At 41.6% G+C, this 23,969-nt stretch overlaps 3 protein-coding genes across 10 annotated transcripts in view; 1 reads left to right on the plus strand and 2 right to left on the minus strand.

The window, feature by feature from the left end:
* Positions 1 to 1,379, plus strand: part of LOC110989417 (uncharacterized) — a 58,136-nt gene extending 56,757 nt beyond the window's left edge. For all 3 annotated transcript variants that reach the window (XM_087131083.1, XM_087131084.1, XM_087131085.1), the window contains one exon: positions 295 to 1,379. In XM_087131083.1, coding sequence (XP_086987209.1) covers positions 295 to 389 — 95 coding nt within the window. In that variant the 3' untranslated portion in view covers positions 390 to 1,379. The remainder of the gene's footprint in view (positions 1 to 294) is intronic.
* On the minus strand, positions 985 to 13,604 carry LOC110989400 (uncharacterized). Of its 5 annotated transcripts, none has more exons than XM_022253767.2 (6): positions 13,538 to 13,604; positions 10,113 to 10,463; positions 9,260 to 9,490; positions 8,165 to 8,305; positions 5,537 to 5,710; positions 985 to 4,932 (listed from the first exon to the last, which is right to left on the minus strand). In XM_022253767.2, exons 2-6 carry the CDS (start codon positions 10,384 to 10,386, stop codon positions 4,421 to 4,423), a joined length of 1,332 nt encoding a protein of 443 aa, XP_022109459.2. In that variant the 5' UTR covers positions 10,387 to 10,463; positions 13,538 to 13,604; the 3' UTR covers positions 985 to 4,420. The 5 variants fall into 5 exon arrangements, with proteins under 5 accessions (XP_022109459.2, XP_086987215.1, XP_086987213.1 ...); XM_087131089.1 differs by lacking the exon at positions 13,538 to 13,604 and adding an exon at positions 12,952 to 13,524; XM_087131087.1 differs by lacking the exon at positions 13,538 to 13,604 and adding an exon at positions 12,534 to 13,524.
* A 1,035-nt stretch (positions 13,605 to 14,639) lies between these two features.
* LOC110989394 (uncharacterized) overlaps positions 14,640 to 23,969 on the minus strand; it is a 55,856-nt gene continuing 46,526 nt past the window's right edge. For both annotated transcript variants that reach the window (XM_087131256.1, XM_087131255.1), the window contains exons 17-25: positions 23,147 to 23,272; positions 22,450 to 22,572; positions 21,904 to 22,024; positions 20,471 to 20,542; positions 19,124 to 19,195; positions 18,846 to 18,917; positions 17,874 to 17,945; positions 17,361 to 17,471; positions 14,640 to 17,234 (exon numbers count right to left, since the gene is read on the minus strand). In XM_087131256.1, the coding sequence (XP_086987382.1) occupies positions 16,016 to 17,234; positions 17,361 to 17,471; positions 17,874 to 17,945; positions 18,846 to 18,917; positions 19,124 to 19,195; positions 20,471 to 20,542; positions 21,904 to 22,024; positions 22,450 to 22,572; positions 23,147 to 23,272 (1,988 nt within the window). In that variant the 3' untranslated portion in view covers positions 14,640 to 16,015. The remainder of the gene's footprint in view (positions 17,235 to 17,360; positions 17,472 to 17,873; positions 17,946 to 18,845; positions 18,918 to 19,123; positions 19,196 to 20,470; positions 20,543 to 21,903; positions 22,025 to 22,449; positions 22,573 to 23,146; positions 23,273 to 23,969) is intronic.

A 23,969-nucleotide genomic window follows, 5' to 3' on the forward strand; every position in this document is an offset into this window, starting at 1 on the left:
TTTTGTCAGTGTAACTCTTAAGTGGTGAAAACAGGAACATTTGTAAGCAGCTCCTCATTTGGTGAGTAGTTTTCATGCAAAATCTCAGACTGTACCTGTGTGCCATTAGAAACAGTTGGCCCCTTTGGTATTAAATTTGTCCAACTGGGTTTCCCTGTGAAGCTTTCAAATTCACAAAAGCACCTGTGTTGACTGAGCTGAGAAATTGATTTGTTTTTCAATTCCACACCCATGAAATAATATTTCCACTCATCACTCTCTCCTGTCTCAAATCTTGTTTCCCTGGCACATTAGTTTCTGGAGTTGGTGTTCATCGATTTGATAACAGCACAGCAGAATGGAAAGTGCTTGGAACTTGGCAATGCTGCAAGGACCCATCACTGAAATGATGTGAAGATCTGTAACTCTTTCCAGCCATTGTCAGGTGTTTGTCTCCAATCTTCATCAACGCATGTACATGACTGCCAGGCTTCATCATGCACAGGTTGCACACAAGATCACAAAGGCCCTATATTTTGTGGTGTCAAAACACAGTGTGGAATGACACAGTGTACATGTACAGATAAGTTCCACAAAGTATTAGTGTTCATTGGTGTTGCTTTTTAGCATTTGGCATAGCCATGTCCAACTTACTGTACTTGGCTAGTTAACATGTCTGCCTCTTGGAGCTGCTAGCTAATGGCTTCAATTATTTCTCATAGACTTATGTGATATAGCTAAGCCACAGCCTAGTCATTTGGACGTGTCCTATGCTCAGTTTGCTGGTTGTTGCCTAGTGTTTGATACAGTGATGTTTATTATAACAAAGTCTACTTGTGTTTTATGCTAACTCCCAGGGCTGTGCAAAACGAATTGAATTACAGGATTAAGAATTGTAGGGCTCAATATTATGAAAAGATATTAATCCTAAGCGCAGGTGTGTACCCCCCCACCTTTGAGAGGAGCTACCTGTTTATTCTATCTTAATGTTTCAGCTCTGTAGTCTTTGTTACAAGGAATATAAATGCCAATACTTGCATTTTATTTCACATTTCAGTCAAGTTTGTACAGGGCAATTATAGTGGAAATTTGGTCACACTGTCGGTGACCTCGTAAGTTTTAGGCATTCTTAACAGGTTTTGAAAATATGACAGTGCAAATAATTAGTACCGTAACCTTTAATTCCACTGTTGTTTAAAATCTTCTGTTTTTAATTACAGTTAATAATTAGGTTGGTTACAACATGTCCAAATTCTACTTTGCGTGGAAATTCTGAAAAAACGCAAATTTTTTAAATAAGTTTAGTGTTTGAAGCATTTTCATGAAGACTTGCCTTTAAAGATTTCTTAATTGAGATAATTATAATTATGGCACTGGCTATTTCAGATTGTTTCAAAGAATTCATTTCTTATGCCACTGTGTACATTTCTTCTTACAAATCACACATTTACATACCCATGTGTAGAAATGAAACCTCGTCATGGCCTTTCCCTATGGTACAACATACCCACTTCATGGCCTTTCCCTGCAGTACAACATGCCCTCTTCGTGGCCTTTCCCTGCGGTACAACATGCCCTCTTCGTGGCCTTTCCCTGTGGTACAACATGCCCTCTTCATGGCCTTTCCCTGTGGTACAACATGCCCTCTTCATGGCCTTTCCCTGTGGTACAACATGCCCTCTTCATGGCCTTTCCCTGTGGTACAACATGCCCTCTTCATGGCCTTTCCCTGTGGTACAACATGCCCTCTTCATGGCCTTTCCGTGTGGTACAACATGCCCTCTTCATGGCCTTTCCCTGTGGTACAACATGCCCTCTTCAAGGCCTTTCCCTGTGGTACAACATGCCCTCTTCATGGCCTTTCCCTGTTGTACAACATGCCCTCTTCATGGCCTTTCCCTGTGGTACAACATGCCCTCTTCGTGGCCTTTCCCTGCGGTACAACATGCCCTCTTCGAGGCCTTTCCCTGTGGTACAACATGCCCTCTTCGTGGCCTTTCCCTGTGGTACAACATGCCCTCTTCATGGCCTTTCCCTGTGGTACAACATGCCCTCTTCATGGCCTTTCCCTGTGGTACAACATGCCCTCTTCATGGCCTTTCCCTGTGGTACAACATGCCCTCTTCATGGCCTTTCCCTGTGGTACAACATGCCCTCTTCATGGCCATTCCCTGTGGTACAACATGCCCTCTTCATGGCCTTTCCCTGTGGTACAACATGCCCTCTTCAAGGCCTTTCCCTGTGGTACAACATGCCCTCTTCATGGCCTTTCCCTGTGGTACAACATGCCCACTTCATGGCCTTTCCCTGCGGTACAACATGCCCTCTTCGTGGCCTTTCCCTGCGGTACAACATGCCCTCTTCGAGGCCTTTTCCTGTGGTACAACATGCCCTCTTCATGGCCTTTCCCTGTGGTACAACATGCCCTCTTCATGGCCTTTCCCTGTGGTACAACATGCCCTCTTCGTGGCCTTTCCCCATGGTACAACATGCCCTCTTCAAGGCCTTTCCCTGTGGTACAACATGCCCTCTTCATGGCCTTTCCCTGTGGTACAACATGCCCGCTTCATGGCCTTTCCCTGTGGTACAACATGCCCTCTTCATGGCCTTTCCCTGTGGTTCAACATGCCCTCTTCATGGCCTTTCCCTGTGGTTCAACATGCCCTCTTCATGGCCTTTCCCTGTGGTACAACATGCCCTCTTCATGGCCTTTCCCTGTGGTACAACATGCCCTCTTCATGGCCTTTCCCTGTGGTACAACATGCCCTCTTCATGGCCTTTCCCTGTGGTACAACATGCCCTCTTCATGGCCTTTCCCTGCGGTACAACATGCCCTCTTCATGGCCTTTCCCTGTGGTACAACATGCCCTCTTCATGGCCTTTCCCTGTGGTACAACATGCCCTCTTCATGGCCTTTCCCTGTGGTACAACATGCCCTCTTCATGGCCTTTCCCTGTGGTACAACATGCCCTCTTCATGGCCTTTCCCTGTGGTACAACATGCCCTCTTCATGGCCTTTCCCTGTGGTACAGCATGCTTTCTTCCAATTGCTGGCCAGTGTCAGTGGAACTTATTTTCGATCATTAGTTCTACATTTGCACCCCTTCCAACTTCCACTTTGAAACATTTAAAAGTAAAATCTTGATGCAGAGTCCGGCTGTGACACGTGAAACAATCACCATGTACTGGGGGCATGCTCCATACACAAGCTTGCAAAACTACTTTGATGCATGAACATGACTGGTTCCCTACTCTTGACCATCTAAAGATGTGTGGGAACCAACTAAATGTAATACGCTTCTCACAGACTGTATTTCAAGATTTCAGAGGATTCCAAGATTTCAGAGGACTCTGACTCATATATACAATGTATGTACCCCTGCATATACATGTTCATGTGTGGTAACAGAAAAGTGCTGTATGCTGTAAGTTTTTTTCCATGTGCACTAACTATTGTCAATCTGGCCCACAAAAGGCCTGAGGTTTTTTCAGCAAATATAAAAAAGTCAAAATACAAGCAATTGCCAGAAGTCTCGTATCCCTGTATAAAAGCTCTCGTATAAAATTGTCTATTCCAGAGGAATATAAAGAACATGACATGAACAAGTTGTCTGAAGTGCTTACTCAAATCTTGTCCGGAGAAAATTGAAGACAAACTGTGGAAGAGCGTTGCGGTGGAAAGTCGAAGGTTCCTAAAAAACTTGCCCGCAATCTTCCTGGAATGAAGTTATTAGTATTTGTATACAGATCCCCCCCCATTTGGGGCTTGGGCCAGGCAGGCAACTCAGGGCCACATGGTTTTGGTCACAGAAGAGCCACAGGTAAAGGACTGCACATTTAATTGCTCACTCCTTACTCGGGGCTTTTTAAAAGTTTGTATAAAGAAGCTTCATGTTTTTTCTGTGGCTGGAAAGCTATGGTTTTACTTTTAGGCAAATCTAGCTTTATTTGCATTTAATCTGGTGATAAAGCAAACTTTGGAACCTTGCAATTTTGATATACCAATGGCTTCCAGAATTGAATTCAGAACTGAATGGATATAATCATGGAGGTAACTTGTACATGTAACGAGTGAGTGAAGCAAATTCAGTGTGTAGAATTTTATTTCCAACCAACCATCTGATTCAGTCTTTTAACACTGAACACAACAGAGTGATCCAAGGTCAGGCTCTGGAAACTGCAAACTACTTACTGATCACCTATTCCAAGCCCTTTGGTAATGTAAACAGGCCTTCACAGTAAATGACCAGCTCATAGATTCCCCCACAACCTGTCACTCTGCCCACAATTTTTCCACAACTTATCCTTGACGAGATTTGAGATGACTCCTAAGGCCCTTAGAAAAAATCAGGCCAAAAGTCATTATTGGCACAATTTATTGAAGGATCTGCACCAAACTATTTCAGTAAGCATTATTGCAACTTCAAATATTTTTTGCCACTTAGAAGTCAGGTGTGGACTCCTTCAAATGATCTGTTACGTTCTTATAGAAAGGTAATGTCCAGCTCCTTTTACATGATGGATTACAATTATAGTCCATGCTGCAATCCATATACCTTGACTGGGCTGGTGGCGTGCGTCCAAAGTACCAGTCCCCAAATGCTTCTCTTGTCGTCTTGCCGCCCACTCTGTACGTCGACCATGTGTCGTCGTGGAACACTTGGCTGTGCGCATAGCAAGAGCTGACAAACATGCCGTCACCCTGGTGGTGATAAACCTGCTTGATCTCATGAACGAAGATGGTGTGATGCCTGGTAAGGTACTTCAACTTGTCAGGGCACTGGATCGGGTGACACCGTAGGTCCAGTATAAACCATTGCTGCCAGTAATCGTAGGCGGAGTTCACAATGAAGAGGGGAGTGGTGCTGATATAAGGATAGACATACTCAGCAAAGAAGCACTTCCATTTATTGGCTGTACTTCTGTCTTCCAAGCAGGCCTTGTTTACACTTCCTGTTTGGTTTTAAAAAAATATTTTTGGCGTGGGCATTACTTTTCAGGACCAAGAAAACTTTCTGCACCACCATTCCTCACAACTACGGGACATTAAAGTGCCAAATAATATGGCTACAACTACTTGCCAAGAACATAGCACCCCAAGAAAAAAGACTGGGGGTAAGGACTATCGGTGGGTACTTAGCAGGGGACATAAATAACTAGTCTGAAACCTTTCCTGTTTGAAAACCTTGACTCGTTACCAGGCCCTGACTGCTGGACCACTTTGAGGTCTTTGATCAATTTTGAACCTTTCAGGCAGACAGGGAGGTGATGTAGTTCAAACTTAAAGCATAAAACTAGCCAGACCAATGTCCATTTGAAACACTGACCATTGGACTGTTGGTGTGACTGAGGACATAAAAATGGGTAAGAAAAGAACAACCAGCAGGTACCAGATCTCTCTTTGATGCACTCTACGATTGGAGCAGAGAAGTGGTGCTGAAAGTGGCAGTTTCCAGTGTGCCACTTAACAGTCTTGTATTGCATGGTTAAACGGTTGCAGGTTTCTAGTCCCACATTTTGGAACGAGGACGCCAAACATGCTAAATGGTACACTAACCTGATGCATTCTGCATGTTGAAAATCTTCTCCATGTGGATGCGGTAGTGCTCAAAGCCAGAGATGTTCCTCTCATTCAAGAAGAAGCCAGCATCCACAATGCCTCGCAGAGGAATATGAGAAGGGATGAAGCTACGGATGAAATCCACATGAAGATACATGGCCAAACCACCAGCTGAGTGGTGAAAGATAAAAAGAGGAAAGTTAAGACTGCTATTGATATGCTGTACATCCGAACATGCATGAGCATAGCCTGGGCTATACAATATGCACATTGCACATGAATAAACAGCACCACATGCACATGTACAATGGCAAAGAAATATTTCTGAGGTGTGTTAAAACAAATACAACATTTTGGGTGGATATTTTTAGGTGGGGGGGGAATTTTAGTGCTCAGTGGTATTGAAAGTGGGACAACCTACAGGTAGTTTCCTTGGTTTCATCTCAGAAATTAGTTTGTTAATTTCCAATAGCTGGGGAGCTACATTGTAAAAACAACATTCTATAAACTGACAGAGAGTTTAAAAAAAAATGTTACATTTCACTATGAATAATTTGTGGTTTACACTGAGACTTGTGTAAACTTGTACATACTTCCGAAGAAAAAGACCTACATGTATGACATAATATCACACTTTCTTTACTTCATTTTCCAATGGCAATGAGATGGGACATGATCCAACTGACCCCACAGGAAAGCATGACAACATCATGTTTCATGTCTATTAAGGGTACTTTTAAAGTCATCCATTACAGAAATGGCTAAATTCATGTGGAAACAGCAAAGGAAGGGGTAGGTTCATCAAGGAATGGATTGAGGCAAAAGTTGAGACTTCATCAGCCCCAAATGCATGTGGATCTAATTATAGTAACACTGCAGGTAGAGACATTATTTCATGTTTTAATGTGCAGCCTGTGTAGTGTTTTGATCAGAGGTAATCCCAGTAGTCACTCTAAATCCTATGCCAACAAATGGTCAACAGCACTGCTGAACAACAAATGAACAAAGCACAGAAAAAAATGGCTCAGCAACAAGCAGGTTTCCTACAGAAATCTAAAACCCAATTCCAGAACTTCTCAAGGACTTTCCAGGATTGAAATATGACAATTTCCATGATATTTAAAGTCATTTGAAGGAGAAAATTAAAGGTTATTCGTATTATGGACCAGAAGGTGACCATAGCCACTACTTCATACTGAAAATAACAACGAGAAAAATTTCTTATTTTTCTCTTAACATATCAAAAACAGCCAATAAAAAATAACCCTTGCATGATCTTGAATTTCCGTGACTTTTTTCCTCTTTAAAAAGGATTCCAGGACAGCCTACATGTATATTTCCCAATTATCCATGTCTTTTAACTCTTACCCCCCTGGCTGGCCTCCTCAATCCTCCCAAATCCTCCAATGGGGGAAGGGGGTTGAAAGAATTGGATTCTCCCTCAATCCCCCGAAATCCTCCAAAATTTCTTGAAAAAGTTACTTGGAGGTGTGCCTACTGCCTCAATCCTTCAAAATCCTCCAGCAATTCCTGTCATTATGTTGAGGCAATACAAATTGCGTTCTTGAGCAGTGCGGTTGATTCAAAAGAAGTATCGAATTTAAACCTGACAAAGCAAAAACAACTCAAGGTCTAACCCATGACCTGCATGCGTGGCATCCTTTGCAATAAGCCAGGCACTTTAATTTGCCATTCACCCTCAATCCTCCAAAACCACCTGAAGGATTTTGGAGGATTGAGGAGGGTTAGGGTTAAATGACTTCCAAGGACAACTTTTTCAGGAATGTTCGGGATTTTTCATGACTGTGTGGGAGCCCTGAACAAGAAACTACTTGTTAAAAAGTTCTGTGATTATTTCCAACTGGTTGCTGTTAAATTACTGCTTAGCGCATGAACCAAATTACAGGCCCACAATGAATCAGAGATACATATGTAGGGGATTGGAAAGGAATACACATTTCATTACCCAAGGGCCAATTTCATAGAGCTGCTTAAGCACAAACTTTGCTTAAGCTTGAAAAACCTTGTAAAAAGTTAATAAAGTAAGGTTACTGGCCCAAATTCTATGTGACTGTCATGCTAAATATCAGTCAACATCACAAAGAGCTTTGCTGGTCATCTTATTAAAGCAAGGTTTTTTCACTTAAGCAAATTTTGTGCTAAAGCAGCTTTATGAAATTGGCTTCTGGGACATTTGTGCGAGTGTCCGGTGTTGTAGCTCAGACTCCATATGAATCACAAGACAGACAAGACATCCAGTCTGAGTTCAAGACAAAAGCATACCCTTGTCAGTGCTCACCATCTGACGGTTATATGTGGTAGTCTGGCATCTGGTCTTGTGATGGTCTTGACTATCGCAACTCACTGAGTGTCTACAAAGAGTTCCCTCACTCATAAGTCCCTATGTACATGCATGTATGCCTCCAATGCACTCAGCAGGCAATCACTCCATTCTCATCAATTTCTGAATCTCATTAATGAGAGCCAGAGAAGTCTAACTACTTCAGGTTTGCATTGAGGCAAAATATTTCATATTACTAGTGTAAAGATCCTAAGATCTCATACCAGTGTTACATTGTGGAGTACTCTAGAACTACTCTTGGGGAGGGAAGGGATGTCACTCACCAGACACACCACCCAGAATGATCTGGTCAGCTTCCCCTAAGCTTGTCATCTGCAACAAGTTGACCAAGACCAATTTCAGCACACGGTGACCTCGGAAGTAGATGCTGGTGTTGTTATACCTGACTGATTTCTCCAAGTTGCCTGGGATCAAGTGTAAATGAAATAAATTATACTGCATGACCTCAAATTCATATCAGAATGCTTTGGAGGGCTACAGTTGGAGATTGTTTAAACTAGAGGCGTTAGTTTTCTGGAACAATTGAGAAAAGCTGTAAAAATCGCTACAAACAAGAAGGAACCTTTTTGGAAAACCAAGGTGCAGTCAAACACAGATAACAAGAGACTTTATCAATAAAACATCTTACAAAAAGTCAAATTCTAGTTCCCCAAGTCTTTAAATGTATGTATTCTTTGTTTTCCATTACCGATTACACAAGGTCCCTGTTCTAACAAGGTAATTTGTCACGTCCCAACAACCTTGTTATAGAGGCGTTACTGTACTTACATGTACATGTATCTACATGTACATGTAGAGTCTAAAGGAATGAAGATTGATTAATAAATGTTCGGACATTTAAAAAAAAAAAAAAATTTGGAAGCATGGCTTATCTTCAACAAGGCTTATTAGTAATATGGATAGTGTACGTAGGTGGGAGGAGTTAGGTGAAGCGTTGGGGGGGCTGTATGTAGGAGGCCACTGCTCAACTCTCCACTCAACCCTCCAGGGGACAAAGTGTGTGCAACACTATACGAAGATGCACACAGTACGTAGTAGGCATGACAAGTTTTCATCCAAATCTGCACAAAATCTCCGGTATCTTCCTGATGGTGTTGGGTAAGCTAAATGATAGTGTAATGGTGTTCACTTGTTGGCCAAGGTTCTCTGTCACTGGTGAAGACGCACTTACATGTATGTGTATGTACATACATGTACACTGAACAGTCGGCAAGCATGCACAAGAACAGTTGAATGTTCCTATCCTGAGATGAAACTTCCCAAAACATGAACATGGTCATCCTTCCCTTTGTGAACTAGGGTTGGCCCAAAGAACAAACTGCATTTGTATTCAAGCAAAAACTGCCTATTCACTGTACCTGAAAATGATGCACCGTCGCAGTAGTTGATCATCACCATGTTCCAGTCGTGGAATTCTGGGTTGACTGTGGCATTGGGCGACATTATCCCACCAAATGGCATCTCTTTCGGCAGTCGGTATGACGAGCCTAAGCCGCTTAAGCTGCGCTTGTAGCAGTCTGAGACATTCCAGCACCAACCACCTCCCTGCAGAATGACGAGCCAGGACCCCTGGCTAGCGGCACTTTGCGCTGTGAGAGACATCCATCAAGATTAGCATAGTTACCTCACTTCATGACCATTCATTTCCTGATTACGATAATAATAAGTATAAAAGTTGTATATACTACCACAGAGTAACCTGTCTATGTGGGTGATTCCAGAAATTAGGGGTCAAAAATGTCACATTTTGTGTTCCTGTAACATCTGACCTTTGTTATTTGACATGGAAATATTACCAGAATTTCAAACTATTACTATTTGTGTGGCTGGTAATTTGCATTAATTCATTACTCTTGGAAATTAGAAAATGTGTTCTGAACTTACAAAATCATGTCAGATGTGACAGGAACACTTAAGAAATGGACCCCCCAATTTCTGGAATTACCCATGTGCCTTTCAAGGTATGGACACCCACTTAAAAGCTCTGTGCTACATGCTCCTTTAAAGAAACAAAGAGTTTATTGGTAACAAAACCAAACAAAACTAGGGTAAGCTGTGAAGCGTGAACTAGACATTCCGCAAACACAGGAGCATTGCTGTACAAGACCCAACTATGAACCCCCACACTGCCTGTATCTACTGAGATAGTCATTGTCAACTCCTAACATTCAGGGGACAGCCAAGTCTGTGCCCACAATCCATCAATCTCACCTCTCCGAATGTAGTAAGACGGCGGGCTCCCATCCAAACAATACGCTCCTTGGATATTCGCCAACCCAGACGGCAAAATCACCAGTGTCAAGTTCTTATTGTCTGTTTTGCCGTCCACTCCACCAAAGGGTCTAAATGACCAATCAGAGTTGACGGAGGAAAACCGACACCTCAGCCACATTAGGATAAGCAGCAGGCACAGTGTCGAGACCAGGCAGAGTGAACTGCGTGATCTCCTCAGGTGTACCTGAGGCATGCCGTGAGGAGATCCCATCCTCTGATCCGTCTAGGCTGCGTTGGTACCCGTATCTTGCTAAGAGTAGCGTTGCTGTAAATTTCCAACTTTGGACCCTGTTTAGACAAACATTCTGGTGGTGGAGTTACATGTATTTGTTATGTTTGTGTTAACTGTTAACAGCGTCATTATATTGGTAAAATACTCTAGAACTAAGGAAAGGTGTAGACTCGAGGACCAAAGTATCGGGGGGGCCTTGTTTTTGGGAGCTAAAATTTGGTTATGTTTCAAGTAACCTTTTATGGCCTTTCTGAGGGGTGAAACTATATTGGCGGGGTTTTACACCCTTCTAGAAGGAAAAATGAATACATGCAAGCTAGGGTACTTGCACAGTAAACCACCATGGAGCGAAGGCTACTGTTCCCCTTGTGATGTGCATGAGTACATGCTTTTTAGTGTCACTAAATTTGCATTGAACAAAGAGGCATTGGGCACCTGACCATGAACTACATGTAGTCCTTAATAGATTTGTTTTTGAACAGGCACGGCAAGTAGAAAACATGCGCAGTGCATGTCTTTGAGGGACCGTGACAAATTTGTGATTGGTTCTATGCTTTGGCCTAACGTTATATTTCTATTGGGAAGTTGTCATGCTGATGCAGTTCAGACCTCATGCAATTGACACGTTATTTTCCTCCGTAGCAGCTATGAATTGTGAAAAAAGGAATTACACGTACCTCATATTTAAGGTAGGATTCAAATTAAGAGAATGAAAAGATGATTCCATTTTTTTTTTGGTGGGCGAGGGGAAATACATTGAAACTGACCGCATATTTAAACCATGAAATCACTTGGTCAGTTACGGAAGGTTGATTTATTCTTCAGAATCTTCAGAAATTTAACTGCATGAAATCGCCTGGATGGCCTATCTTAAAAATTACATGACAGCATGTACTAGTACATGTAGGCCTAAAATGGCCTTTGAGTGGTTCAGGTTGGATGATGTCTAGTGGCTTAAATCCAGGAAGTGACTAGATACTAACCCGTGAAACCTGGTCTGCTATTTTTCTTAAGACTCTTAGAGGGTTCATGCTTGGACTCTGTTTCTGCATCAATTGAAAAAGGAAATCCCAAACACAATGATAAAATTGGAAAATAAATAGCGCAAATGGGTCGGATTCGAACCAGGGACTATGGATCTGTAGTTCAAATCACTACTAACTAAGCTATCGAAGCGACGTAACGGATTCCGTTTTTGAAATGTCTCAAATGGTGTATTGCATTGTGCCCTCTTCATGAATCATTGGTCCCCCAGCTACTGAAAAAAAGTAGCGCACCAGGTTTCACGGGCTAGTATTAAGTCGCTTCCTTAAATCCAGGGTACCAGTTCATCTTGCCATGGCAGTTTTTTACTAACATTTTTTTCACACTTTTGCCCGAAGGACATAGAGTTGGGGCCAAAAGTTGACATACATCTGGAAGAACAAAAACAGTTTCCCTCAAATTTCACAACCTCACTCAATCCTGACATACAAGATGGGTCTCTACTTAATGTACATGGAGTATGCGTCAAATAAAAATACTCAGAGACACATATTTATACATGATTCATTTTATATCAATAAAAAAGTCAAAGTTTTACAACATGTACTCCAACCCTAATATTTAGTGCCAATTTCTGTATTTTTGGTCACATCTCATAGTCACAGTGGACTACTTTCTGAAGTGTTTTTGAAAAATAAAGGGATAAATTTTCAGAAAATGATTTTTCAGAAATATTAATATTTTGAACCACAATAAGTACTGTATCTCTAAGTATCTTCAGTTGAAATACAATGTACATGTACGCACTATGAACATTAAGTTGAGATACAATTTGTCTGACCTCATAGAGAAAAAGTAGGGGAAACTATTTCAAACGGCAAAAAATTAAGGAAAACTGTTTTTCTACCGAGTGTACCTAAACTTTTTGACCCAACTGTAGATTTAACAGTGTACACATGTGTCTGCGTGTACAGGTACATATACATTGTACATTTAACGCCTGTGACCGTATAGTTCCCAGGTCTCCATGTTTGCCTCCTATTGTCAAGTGTGATTTTGACAATATATGTAAGTGACGAAATGAGGGCCCTGGCCACTATATGGTCACAGACATTAGAGGAAAGAGTTCCATATTGAAAGACCCTCTGTGACTGAGAGCTTTGTGACTTTTCATCAGTTCGTGGTGCAATCAATCACAACATTAGGTTGTCAAAGTTCTCGGATGAAGGCATACAGCTAAGTTGCATCTGTCCACAGTGATACGGACAACACTTGATGTCCTTGTGCACCAACCTCAGACTAATGTGAGACTTGTCTGAAAAGAACCCAAGTGTCACTGTTAATTTTAAGAAATTAATTAAATTCTTTGGAATTTTCTTGGCCCCAAATTCACTTTTCTGGACATGTTATCATTTTCTGATGGCTGTTACAACATTTTGAGGAAAATGCTGTCCGTATATGGAACTTTATCCGCTATGAACCAAGTCCTGCTTCCAGAACTGTCCGGCACTGCACTAGGCCTACTCCGGACATGCCTAAGTCCATGTAGCCTACTTGTACATCAGTCTGGGTACCAGACTCGATGATTCTGACTACTCTCCAAATAAAGGGTTTGTATATCACCCAATGTCCATGTGGCCAAGACTGGAGTAATTCCTTCAGTTTTCCAGAAATAGCCGAAATATTCCGAAGTCGTCCCCTCTATATTCAGCATGTTCGGATGGTACCGTTGTCGTTCGGTTATTCCCGGCCAGGTACGTGGGCCTAGGCTAACTGTTGAACTCATGTATCCGATTCCTAGCTACATGTAATAGCAACTGTTAATCCTGTAATATTTGACTATACACTGAAACTGAAGTCTATGTATGGTATAAAAGGCTCAGTTTCTATGGGGTTCGTGGGAGCGAGGCGGAGCCTACATGGGCTAGGTCTACAGAGTTTTGGAAGTAAACTAGTCCATGGCATGACAACTGCCTGGCGGCAGACTTAATTACTAATATCCTCTGGCAAATGACAACGCAAAAAATTAACTTATATGCACACACTGTTCACGTTCCAGGAACATTTAGGATGGGGAAAAACACTAAATGCCAAATTTTATATGCAAAATTAAAGGAAAAAGGATGGTAACCCCTGCACTACCTACCGGTTTTATTATTCTTACAAGTGACATCGCTAGCAATCTTTGGTGATACGCCGATCGCAACTATGCCGCGGGAGGGCGCTAACTTCTAAAGAGGGGTGTGGACTGATGCCCGTCCCTATGATAATAGGGACCAGTGACTACGCGTAGGCCTACCTGTACGTAGCTGCAGTTTATCATGTGCGAAGTTAGCCCTATTGTTTGGATACTGATTTTTTAAATTTTTGTTAATTGCAGTGCTCTTGCAGGTGAATAACATCTATCTTTGTTCATCCTCTGTTGACCCTCGGGTTATTTATGTCTGTGGTGTGCAGGCACAGAGACCGAAAACTCAGCCGTCCAAATCACAATTTGTAATGCACTCAAATTCTCCACGAAATTCGTGAACATTTAATTTGATGTGCGTCTCGAACGCCTGAGAAACTTACGAGTATTTTCCTGATTATTTGAAGTTTAGGTATTTATCACTGTTGGCTATAGCAGTTTGTTCAAGTTTACCGGCCTGCATCCAGACGTTCCAGTCCCTATGTACGCTTTCGTACGTACGCCCACGTACGCCGTTCTAATGTAACGGTCTTATTTATTCAGCATGCTCGGATTTCCAGGCAATATCCGAACACTGGCGAGCGACCCTGGCTTGCACCCGAACGTATGCGCAGTAAGTCCCGTTTTCTTTTCATTTTTATGGGTGTGCTAAGTTCCTAACTGGCTGAGTGCACCTTCCAAAATGGTTCCAAATTAAAACGCAAACTACCGCTCACGAAAAGAGCTTTACACAAAAATCACTAGTTTTGACCCGCCACTCTGGTACTATTTTCTCGAATTTTTTTTCACAAAATACGTTACGAGAAGGCTTTATCTTTAACAAGAAAATATTTTTGGGCAGTTATTTTTAATTCCAAAAAGTGAAAATAAGACGAAAATTTCATGAAATGAAGGAGCTGCTTGCAAGGCACGAATTCTCATGCCCCCCATTACGCATGTATCCCTGAAAATGGGACATGCGCAGTTAATAATTTCCCTCTGAAACATACGTGAGTACTGCAGGTTTTAACTATGCATAAAATATAAGAAAAATAATGACCATTTCATCATATAGATATGATCGGATTCTGCAAGTTTTCAGTTTATTTTTCTCACCGCACTTTTTACAGAGGAAATCAAAGTTACATCAAGTTTCCTAGACGGCATTATCCATTGTTTCACTAAGATGCATTGCATATAATCAACACTTGTAAAGACAGATCTAAAGGTCACAATGACCAGTCTGTCATGCAGACTTGCATTAGTCTTTCTTACAGTCCAAATTATGTGAGTCTTCACTTTAAGGCTAACCATTCGATAATTCTGTTCCGGAGACTACCTCATCACCTCATCAACTGCCAATGATTTTAATGGATCAGATTCCGCTTCTGGCTGTTAGGGGGTTCAGACAGGCCCAATTTCTCCAATTTTCACAGACAAGGTCGATGCAATCAACGCCTGTACCCTTAGTTTTTTCCAGTAAGAGGTAAATGGACGGCATTCAATTCATGATTTGCTCGAAGCAGTATATTGGAGGTATTAAGCTAGCAAGCATGATTCTAAAATTCTACAACTAATCTGACGTTGACATGCGACGTATTTACACTTTGAGAATATATTAACGAATTAATTGAAACGAATAGATTTCATTCAGAATAATCATTATTCAAAATATATTTAAGGATGAAGAGTATTTTTTTTTTATTTAAGCAGACATGCACATATTGAAAAATAAAGTTCAGAATCAACAGTAGTCTAAATACAGTCCAGCTGGGTATACGACGTTAATTTTTCAGTTAACTTTGTACATCTTAAAACAGAAAATAGCACAAGCAAGCATGATTGTTAGCAATGTTCGAGACTATTAGCTTTATCGCGGACGTGTTATGTTTCAGGATTCAATGCATCGGCTGATCAACACACGAAAAATGGTTCGAATCATTGTTAAACGCTCCAAAAATATAATATCTGGACACTTTGGATCATTACTAAGCGGTGCCACGTTGGACCTTTCAAATCGCTTTTTTTTAACCACGAGCAAACGGCACAGGTGGCCCCAATTATTTTTGCTGGAAAAGAAAATCAGAATTATCGCCCCAGCCTATTTTCGCTCGGAAACCATGCATCTCGCACGGTACATTAAACCTTTACCAGAAATTACGCCTACGAAATTTATGAACGTTCCACATGCAGTCAAAATAACTGTCATCAGTATTATGCACGATAGGGTAAATAACAACAGAAAATAAACTTCGAATTCCACAGAGAATAAGATGTCAAAGACTGAATTATTTCACAAAGACATTTGGAGAAACTATGGACGGTGTACGTGCATGTTAAGAATGGAATCTAAAGTATGGTCTGTATAATCAAATGACCCTAAAATGTAGTCGAAACAGAGGTGGTAGGTACGTATGCTCGAGACCCTCCACCAAGGATCGCTGCTGCAAATACCAATTAGTCAGGGTGTCCGTGATAGATGGAGTTAGTGGGCGTGGCATTGGGCGTGGTGATGGTCCAACAGCCTGAGTCTCCTCTCATTTCCATTGGGAGGTCGGGACTGCAGGTTTTTTCTGGACCCTTGGATCTTTTCTTAGTTGATTGATGTGCCTGGCGCCTTTGGCTGATGGCCGTGACGATGGTGTACAGGTAGGGGTTCAGTGAGGAGTTGATGGGCAGAACGAACACCACCAGCCAAGCGTAGGCCTCAGGCTTGATTTGAATAACGCTGGTCTGGGACAGGATCCCAAGAACGATGACGGGCATCCAGCACAGACAGTCTGAACCTACAATGACTGCCATCTTGGACGCCATCTTGATCTCTTCCGCCTTGTGTGAGCGCAGCTTGACTCGTCGGACTGACCTTTTGACCTTGGCAAAGATGGCAATGTAGGAGACAGTGATGACCAGGAAACACATGAAATTAACACCAAGAAATAGCACTATTGAATAGGACCAAGTAGGTCTACTACCAACGGGTTGTGGGATGAGGTAGGTATCATTGCCCAACGATTCTCCAACATCATCCTTAGTGAAAGTGTAATCGACGGGGCGAGTGAGCAACGGCAGCCCAATGCAGACATCTGATAGCCCGTAGATATCCGAATCACTGGTTGCCAAGATGGTTGGAACCAGGCTTACTACCAGGGACGCGAGCCAAATGGAGGCTACAGACACCCAGACTGACGTCTCCTGAAGCCGGACTCGGCTAAACGGATGCACGATGCACAGGTAGCGATCTACACTGATCAAAGTGATGAAGAAAACCGAAGCTTCTGAGGAAAGGACAGAGATGACCCCTGCTGCCTTACAAAGGGCGCTGTTCCTCCACTGCGTGGCTGTCAGGTAGTACTTTTCTTTCTCGATGGCGTCGACAGTAGCAATGATCACCATGTACACTCCCATCAGGAAATCAGACATGGCCAGGTTCAACACCAGAAACGAGTGCACGTATTTGCTGCCCTTACCACTGTCCTCTCGCATCCGCCAGACAATGACCAACATGTTGCCAAGGAGGGCGCTACAGCCTAGGATCCACATGAAAACCTGAAGCACGGGGTTTGGCATCAGCCGGCCGCAGTTGAATAGCGGTGACTGGAACCGAATACTGATGCACTGGTCGTCACTTGGCAGTACAGACCTGAAGTCGCAGCAGAGGCGGTGGTCGTCAACATAACTATGCGATTAAAAAGAATTGAAAATAAACTTTGAAGTTGATGCTAGACATTGCTTTAATAGAGTCCTGTTCGATTTTTTCATTTTCTAGAATTATATTTTAACAAGAATTCGGAGTGATACCCACACTGTGTGTAATGAAGTTAAGTCCTCCAAAGCTTGGTCTTCAAATTCAATTGGCCAATCGTACTGAGAAGACGATAAAGCACTGACTGTACCATTTCCGCGCATGAGCACACTGCAGAAGTGGACAATGATCAAGACACATTAAACAAAAGACTGACCAAAAAGACACCCAAATAAATTCTGAAGCCGTTTTTTATGACAAATACATGAGTAAAAACGAGTAGGCAGTGGCAGTTGCGGGATTGAAATGGGGTGAATTACTGAGTCACCCAGGGTGCAAACTTTTCAATGGGGCACTATGGGTAAATGAACTGTGGGTTGGTATAACAGTTTTTTCATTTTAAGATTTCAAACGGGGCACGGGGAGGAGGGATCTCCTCTACTCCCATTAGTCACGGCGCTTGCGACAATGGAGACCCATGGATCCATTTATCTTTCATTGTCTGTAAGTCGAGTAGCATTGTTGAATGAGAAGTGTGATCGCAGGAAATGTGTTCTTTGAAGAAGTACGTACAGTTTCTGGAGATGTGTCAAGCCGGCAAATGCATTCGCTCTGACGTACTGAACTGGCACTGATCTTATTGCCCTGAGGAATTTGAGAAGAGCAAATCTTTAAAAAAAAAATGACACATCTAGACACGCATAAGACTTGGGAAGCCCTGCAGGGCGTGTCTGCTGCCCAAAGAGTTGCATTACCCCCGGTTAAAAAACCTTAACCGATAATATGGCAAGTTATTAGTCGTTGAAGTACAACCTGCTTTAAGTACATGTATTTTGCCTGCCTAGAGACAAACAAAAGACATCAGGACATTAGTCGTGTCAGAATCCTTACGAGGCAAGCGAGCGCATCTTAAGGTGCAATTGCAATGAACTGTCCTTATAGAAACAATCTTTCTGCAACTATGTACTTTTCTTCAATGAAAACTCTTTGATATTCCTATTCCCTTAAGTGCAATGAAAGTGCACTCTTGGAAGCTTTTAAAAGTATTCAAGCTTTCCTGGACAACTGACACTGTTGCTGTGATGTAATCTAGGGAAAACTTAGTTCAGAGCACAGGTTTTTCTGTTCATATTGTTAACCTAGAATCCACTTACTGAAAACATTTCTGAGAAAGGGATTAATGCTTGCTTATTGCAGTGAACATAAACAATGCATCAGCAAAGAACAATTTTAGCCCAGAAAAATATACAAATATGCAAAACTTTTTGTGTACAAACCAAAATAATGTCCAGGCTATCTTCCTGAGATGACATCACAACTTATATACATGTGTATAAATTATATAATATCTATAATACTCATTAGCATAAAAACCAAGAAGGCAGTAAATTGCTCGATGGAAAATGAAACAAAAGTTGAATGGTGAATTTTGAAGGTTTGTTTTAAGGCAAATTGATTGCAGCTGCCCTTTCAGAGAATTATTCCCTAATGAAAGAAAAATATTTCACATGCAAATCTCCAAGCACTGACTGAAGTAGTACTTACAATGCTAGAAGCGTTTTTAGTTCGCTGAAGATTCCCCCATGCATCTCCTCGATATTGTTCTCTGACAGATCTCTGGAAGAAGAGAAAAATACCAATGAAAATAATAAACCAGGTAAAAGATTAATTTTCATGCATCAGTTTAACCGGTACTTCCACTAAAGTCTTCGGTAGTGAGCTTTGTCGGGGAGAGTATATCTCCACAGGTGGTTCCAGTCTGATTTTTAAAAATTAACGGTGCATCTTTAAAATTAAGTATTGTAAAAAATAATATAACTTACAGAGCTGTAAGGTTCTCCAATCCACTAAACGCACCGAGCTTGATCTGCGATATGTTGTTATTTCGTAAAGACCTGCAAGAAATCATAGGCACCTCATGAACAAGCACGGTGCTGTCGTGGGGGTTTCTGCGCGCAGAAGACAGGGACTTAAAACATGCTTCGTATTACTTAGTCAGCCCATGTTGTTATACACGGCCCCAATAAAATTATTATCCGCCAGTTCAGCCCTCCGTTGACTTTCAATTTAGACATCACACTCTTTGCTTGAAGTTGGATCACCGTGCCAATTGTTTTCACTCGGACCACACAACCCAGGTAAACTTTTGAAGACTTAATAAGAGTGAAGTTCAGATCGCTGCTACTGGCTCAGTAACGATCTGATTATATGGAAATGTATCATGGCATTTAGTGCCAAACCCAAACATACAAAGGTATCTACAAATCTGATGGGTACAATCAGGCACTTCACATGACATAGCATATTACAAAGCGTATTTTCATAAAAGTAAATTTGGCGTATAGGGCATGTAGAGGCTAAAAGTAAAACGTCAACCGGCGAGCTTCCGAAACCCTCGCGCCGCACCAACAGGGATTCTAAATTGAGCCGCGATGTCATGTTCTATGATTTTTTTGTACAAACTGAAACTATCCAAAGAAACACTCATGTTAGAACTGTCTCTTTGCATTCTTCAAATTAATATTGTGAAAAAGTCACCTGGAGATGGTTGAACAAAAATGTCATTAAGTAACGATCTTTTTTCTGGCATTGCCATTCCGAGGTCTTTTTTGTGGACGCTGTTTTCACTTTGTGAATAAAAGTGAGAACGAGATGTTATTTACGTTCTGGATATTTACCGCCACACAATCGATGGGTTTTAGATCCAGTCAGGTTGGCCTGACCCAGTTCTTGTCAGCACAGATCAGATTAGATTTGAGACTTTTTCGTGAAAGCAGAATATTTCTTTAAGTTGATTTTTATAAAAAATCTGTAAACTGCTGAGCTCATTGGTCTTCTGTTTTAATTTACAAAATGAATATACATTTACAAAAAAATATAAAGAATACCATGAAATAATTCTGTAACTTCTGCGCACGGGTACACCTAGTTACACTAGTCGTCACGTTATTTAAGATTTTTGGATGTGAAATTTTGTTTTTTCAGTTTCTATGAATTGATATGCTGGTAAATATTTTACAAATGCCCCCTTTCCGGGATGTTTTTCAACTAACGAATAACTGTCAGTTCTAAAACTGAGGACTTCATTTTCCCTATTATGGGGTTCCGTAAGCACGTCACAAGGCGTTAACATTCAAACTCTATCCTTGAAGTCGATCGTCTGAGCTCACAGCGAGCGTAGCAGGATGAGTCTTCTAAACAGTCCTTCCCCTAGGGTGCCCACGTTCGCGCCAGACAGCTCTCTGCCAACACAAAAAAAGGCAGGAAAGGTTATTAATGTCTTCTTTTCCAATATTATGAGTTCTTCGACGGGCATCACTTGAATCGTGGCAACAGCTGGCAAGGGGATAGGCTTAACATGATTCTGTTTATACACGTACAATGGTAAACTTGCAGTGTGAATTAGTGCACTAGTCGACAGACAAGCTTTTAGTGCTCGCGTCCATGTGCGTACGTGTACTTTAATGTGCCTCCTGAAATTACACAGGACTGGAAAAACTCCATGGAACAGACAGAAATGCATTTATGGAAAAGTGCTCTTAGGTGTAATGAATAGGAGTATACAACTACGAATCAGTTTGCCATTTATATACATGTATATACTAAGCGTGCCTCGAGCCAACTTTCCAGAGTGTTTGTTACATTATTAATACCTTCTCGTGCGATGTACTCTACCCTTTTAAAACATTTGGCGCACCAAAGGCACAATCTTCAAACCACACCAATAATAATTCAAGGTACAAGATAAAACTTCCTTTTTATATGTATCTCACTATCATTTGTCAGAAATTCCGTCATTAAAAAGGTCAACAATGACCAAACGAACGTGATTTTTGTAATTTAAAACAAGGATTTGCAAACAATTTCGAATTAATTTCCCCACAACACTAGACCTAAGTCACTGTGAGGCGTGTGGGTCATAGCATTGGAAACGGCGAGCCCAACGTGGGCAAATGTTTATGGCATTGCATTCAAGATGTGTCTTTTTCCCACGCCAGTGGTAAGACGCACCCCATTGTTTTTTGACCAATCACAGTGGCGATTTATGTTAGACGCGTGCACAAAGTCCGACAAGTGTGCACATGCGTATGATACGCGCGGCTGGAACACGCAGCCTAGCAATGTGGCATTGGTAGAGATCACGTGCGCAATAGGCGGGTCTTAATTGGTTTGTTATACCCTCTTGTTTGCTTTTGCGTCTTTTTTCCACGGCAAGTGCCACATAACCTTGTGGCCAAGTTGACCAAGTTTTGCTATGAACCTTCCTACGTAAACGCTTCGGTGTTCAGATTGTTATTACAATGTACAAGTGTAGTTCATTTCTATCAACTGTCGGTATGCTGTATTAAAATATACGGACTCAGTGGTGCAACTTCCAGGGGCAAAAGGGGGTCACACCTTTTTTTTTTCAAGAGACACCGAAATCAAACGAACTGTGGCCTGTCCACAGTTTGTGTATATTCTAAAATTTCAAATAGGGGAGGGGGATCCAGGAGCAGGACAATCCCTCGGGGGATACGTGTCTCCCGAACCCCACCAAGTCACTTGACCGACTGCCCAAAGGCGTAGATGGAATACGGCTTTAAGAATATAGTGCATTTACAGAGAATAAGTCCTCTTAACGAGTTGATGAATGGTGGTAGTATTCCAGCCCTGTTTGCACTTCACGCCAAGTATTTCTTTCACCATGAAGCTTTCACAACCATCTGGGCGACCATGGATATCTGAAAGGAAAGGGGGGGGGTGTGGACACAATATTAGACTCAGAGGAAATTGGTCAAAGTGCAGTGACTTTATGATGTCATCTAGATCTATTACCCGTTTGCAGGTTCATATTTCAGAAGTCAAAATGCTACATTTTAAACTTTTGGCCTTAAAATACCGAATAAAGCTGGTCTCAACAAGACACACGGAATGAGGTCCATGGAGTGTTCCATTATTCATTGCTACCTGATTCTTGTTATTACCTTAAAAGCTGACGAACAATCACACTCGTTCTCGTTGACATCCTGAATAGTTAAGCGTATGGCCTTTTTGACAGAACATGCAGACATTCAAGTACAAGATAACTTTACTAATGGCCTCTGTCGTTTTCTTTTTATGCATGATCTTCATCGAGAATAACAATGATCAATTTGTTTGGCATTACCACAGTTATCTTCATCATCACCAAACTGAATACAGTCTGCCTTTCCATCGCATAACATCTCATGCGGCACGCATTGCTTCGTCCGCGGACACAGGAATTGGTTCGCTCCGCAAGTTACATTCACTGAGGAAGAAGAAATCATATCTTTGGTTGGCAGTAATTACGGCCTTTACTGAGTCCTATGATATAAAATTTTCTGATATGTCTTGGAATAATTTTCAAATTCATTTGATGGTGTGCTCTATAAATGCAAAAGGGTGAAGAAATCACTCTAAAAAAGAGTGACTTCCTCATGAAACCACTTAAGAAGAAAGAAATGTCCACTCTGTCAAGGAGCCACAGTCATTAAAGGCAAGAGTTAAAAAACTCACACTCAAAACAGCAAATCCTCTATAAAACCATTCCAACAGAGTAAAAAAAAAACCAGAAAATGAGTACAAACCAATCTAAAAATTTTGAAAACCACTCAAGAGGAGTGAAATTTTCACTCTACTGAGGAGCCATAAATGACAATTAAAAAAGCTGATGGCTCCTCTTTTTGAGTGGTTTTCAATCCTTGGGAGTAGCTTTATAAGAGACTCACTCTTTTAGAGAGTGAGTTTTTCTCTCTTTTGCCTATAGACGGCAATGCATTATTTCGGTCCTAGGCAGAGAACAAGAGAAATTTGTGAAGCAATGTCTAACTTTTTTTACCTACCGCAATTTTGTTCGTCCTCTTTTTCAGTGCAATCTACAACGCCATCGCAGTAGGCAGGTGACTGGAGGCATGCTGTGGCACAGGAATGTAGGTGGCAGGAAGAACATTCATCCTCAGCGTGCTTGTCTATGGGTTTTAATAATGAATTGATGACAAAAATTCGCGTTTATATCGCACTGCACACATTTATCTCCGGAGTAAAGGGGATGAAGGTCAAACAGCAGGACACACTGAGTGTAATTTGCAGGAGTATTTTCAATCAGCGGTAACGATGGGTCGTATGAATAAAAACTAGCAAAATAATGGTACAAAGTTCAAGCAAACAGCAAAAGCATTTACTGAGAAGTAAAAGCACTAAGAGTATGCAAACGCTTGAATTTGTAGGAATAAGATGTTTCTTTTACTGTTCAGCATCTACTAGTATAAATATCAGCAAATACTTTATGCTTTGTGCCAGCTCAAATGGCGGGAACCAGCGAAAGCTAAGCCCGAGCCACTCGTTTCGTCAACGCTGTATGGCGCCTTTCCACATGCGCGTCAACACTTGCGCCAAGCGTTGCCTATTATTAACGCAAACGTTATTGACACTCATCACACTCACCTGTATCAATACCACAACAAGCAGAATACCATTGCACACAGGACATTTTGCCCTTTCAAGAGATATATTTCTCTTTCTATATATAAATCATTTTTGCCATTACAGTATTTTTTATCCAGGTATACTTTTTTTGTGGACACCGTGTAGAGCCCGAAAGTAAAACGTCACCCAGCTAGCTTCCGGAACCCTCGCGCGGTCCGCCTAAGAGGACTTTACATGGGG

The sequence above is a fragment of the Acanthaster planci genome, linkage group LG21 (genome assembly GCF_054643075.1).
Source record: "Acanthaster planci isolate LZ-2023a linkage group LG21, COTS_SCS, whole genome shotgun sequence".
NCBI classification, from domain to species: domain Eukaryota; kingdom Metazoa; phylum Echinodermata; class Asteroidea; order Valvatida; family Acanthasteridae; genus Acanthaster; species Acanthaster planci.